This window comes from Mchenga conophoros, linkage group LG15 (genome assembly GCF_057382185.1).
Source record: "Mchenga conophoros isolate Kocher_MC1m ecotype Shallow Benthic linkage group LG15, M_conophoros_male_GT1.1, whole genome shotgun sequence".
In the NCBI taxonomy this organism is placed as follows: Eukaryota; Metazoa; Chordata; class Actinopteri; order Cichliformes; family Cichlidae; genus Mchenga; species Mchenga conophoros.
In genome coordinates, this window is record NC_140540.1 from 8710371 (window position 1) to 8713333 (window position 2963).

General features: G+C 41.5%; 1 protein-coding gene across 1 annotated transcript; it reads left to right on the top strand.

The window, feature by feature from the left end:
- The first annotated feature begins 429 nt into the window (after positions 1–429).
- On the top strand, positions 430–2643 carry tcf21 (transcription factor 21). Its single transcript, XM_085246701.1, has 2 exons — positions 430–978; positions 1714–2643. Exons 1-2 carry the CDS (start codon positions 544–546, stop codon positions 1801–1803), a joined length of 525 nt encoding a protein of 174 aa, XP_085102827.1. The 5' UTR covers positions 430–543; the 3' UTR covers positions 1804–2643.
- Positions 2644–2963: the final 320 nt, after the last annotated feature.

Sequence of the window (2963 nt, forward strand, 5' to 3'; positions counted from 1 at the left end):
TTGTGAACCCTACTTCAGGCTGCATAGTTTAAGGAGTGCAGTTGTGTGCTGTGATCACTGTAACTACATAATTTGGAGGTCTCAAGCAAGACAAAGGTTAACTTAAAATACAGTAGATGTACAGAACTGATTGGTGGGCAATGCATGTAGTTGCCAATGTAATTTTTCAGTAATTATGACAAAAGGTTCAAGAAAGAAAGAAAGAAATTCTATGCACCTGTCTCTCTTTTTTTTATGAGGAAATCACATGTTCCGGGTTGAACAATGATTAAAATAAAACACATGTCCTACATCTTGGGCTCATCCAGGGTCCCTTGGGATCCTCGAAACCTTTGGGGAGCCAGCAAGAAAGATCAGTACCGCTGTCTCCTCCCTGCATGTGGTAACGCCCTCTCTGGTCACAAAGATAAAAAAAAAAAGTCTGTTCCTTTCTGCACAGTTAGTTGTTCATGAACATCCAGCGCACATCCTGTTCAATCGTGTCCAGCCGAAGAATTCTGCTCCCATGTTTTGAGCCCGCTTCAGTGGGAATACGCTACTAATATGTCCACCGGGTCTCTCAGCGATGTCGACGACGAGCTCCTGGACGGCATCCTGAAGTTTGGTTCCTCCGGTAAAGATTCCAACGAGAGCACGGAGGAGAGCTCAAACTGCGAGGGCTCATGCGCAAACGAGGAACGGAGAGAAACGCCCGGCAAAAAACGGAAGACAACGTCCAGGAAAACGGCGCCCAAGGGTGTGGCACAACAGGAGGGCAAGCAGGTGCAGAGGAACGCGGCCAACGCCCGGGAAAGAGCCAGGATGAGAGTCCTGTCCAAAGCCTTCTCCCGGCTTAAGACCTCCTTACCCTGGGTACCACCGGATACCAAGCTCTCCAAACTGGACACACTGCGCCTGGCGTCTAGCTACATAGCACACCTCCGACAGATACTGGCCAACGACAAATACGAAAATGGATATATCCACCCTGTTAACCTGGTGAGAATGGGCTTAAGGGGCTTGTACCTTTTTGCTCCCCAAATTTTCACACTTCCAATTTGGAGTTTTAATATAATAATGTAGTGAAATACCTGAATCACTTTTAATCAAAATCCAATGTTGTTTCGTTATTTTAACGTGGCCTGCAAAGGCCAAATTATAGGCCTCAATTACTCAGTAAAGTGACAAAGGAGGGCGATCGCTCAACTAGGCAGGTGCACGAGGGAGGTAAAAAACAAACAAGCAAACAGCCAGCCTCGTGCAAGCGTAATAAATACCCGACAGTTTACAATCCCTGTAGGCTGCAGACCAAGAAGTGCAATTTCATCGTTAGGCCGTCAGTGCCGGCAGTGATTTGTTGGGGAGACAGGTGAAATTAATGTTGCAGTGATGTCATTTTTTAAAAATAACTTTTCGGAGCAAATTGAGGAAAAAAAACGGATTGCAATTCAAAATTATTTATCAAACGCTAGAACTGAACTTAATTAAATATGAATATTGGAGCCAGAAAACGTTAAATGTTCCACGTTAAAGCTTTATATTGTGACTAACATGTTTGTTTTAATAACACCCGAGAGCACTAAGTGAGACTGTTTGCTCCAAATGAATGATGTTTTTATTATGTTTACCTAGTGGTTTAAGGTGATTCCACGCATACTGGCTTTGAATTTAGGTTTGATTTAGTCTAAACTCTTTGACAGTGCACGCTCTAACTGGTTGCGTTTTCCTCCGCAGACGTGGCCTTTCATGGTTGCAGGTAAACCGGAGAACGATTTGAAGGAGATGCTGAACTCAACGAGGTTGTGCGGAACTACGGCGTCTTGATGCAGCTCAGTGGCAGCAGCTCTTTGCCTTTTTAAAGGAACAATGAAAAAAAAAAATCCTATAGTGACTGAAATGCAAGTCTCATCTCTGCAGACTTTGAGTGGGAATAACGGGAGGGCATCCCACTCTCCTTCGTTCCCGTAAAGAAAAAAAAATCGTTTATTTAAATGCATTGTGATCTTTTATCTTTGCTGGTTCAAAGATAAACTTTGTACTTTAACCCTTGTATGGTGTTCGGGTCTGTGAGACCCGTGTTCAGTTTTTTTCAAAAGAAAAATTAAACAATTAATTATTTTTTCACGTGTAAATGTGTTGTGTCTTTCCACTCACTCCACTTGATTATAACTGATTTATTTATAACATTTTATATAAAAGAAAAACGAGAAGCACATTAATTCATAAATGTGATCTAACAAAGGTAAAGGGAAAAAATTAACCATGTTTGCTGTTCATGTGTCTTGTAATTGGGATGAAGTAAACATCTGTTGAGTAATTTAACATAAAATTGTTTGATGGTGTTAATTTGGAAAGCCAAAACTCTAGCGGGTCCACCAGACCCATGAACACTGGCTGAGTAACAAAAATACGAACACCACACAAGGGTTAAATTGCTTTTTTTCGTTTTCTTTTTTCTTTTTCTTTCTTTTTTTTTCTTTTTTCCTTTTTTTCCAACAAACAGTAATAATCTGCAGATGCGTTTTTACTGATGCAGGCCTGTGTTTTGCGATTGTCTTATGATGGATGGATGATTTGATGGATGGCTGGATAAGGCACATGAAACCTGCTCAAATTGTTGTACAGATTACATGAAGTATATGAAATATATTTGTACCACTTTTACACTCTGTGTAACCAGTCCTTATTATTTTTTTCTTGTGTGGGCCAATAGTTTGACCTGGCAACCCGCCTTATCGCTCCATTCCTTCAGAATAGCAGACCCTGCCCACCAACAAAGCGTAGGTACAGATAGCCCGAGTCTCCCTCTGTTGTGTCTGAAAGATAACAGTGGACAAAGCTGTCGTTACATAAACAAACGTTTGCCTTGGTAGATTATGTGGGCGTTATAAAGGAGTTACTCTTCTTGTGGCGTAAACAGGCCAAATAGGCCAAATCACGTATATCTCGTTGCTAACTTTGCTGATAGGGTAAATGCAAGAAAG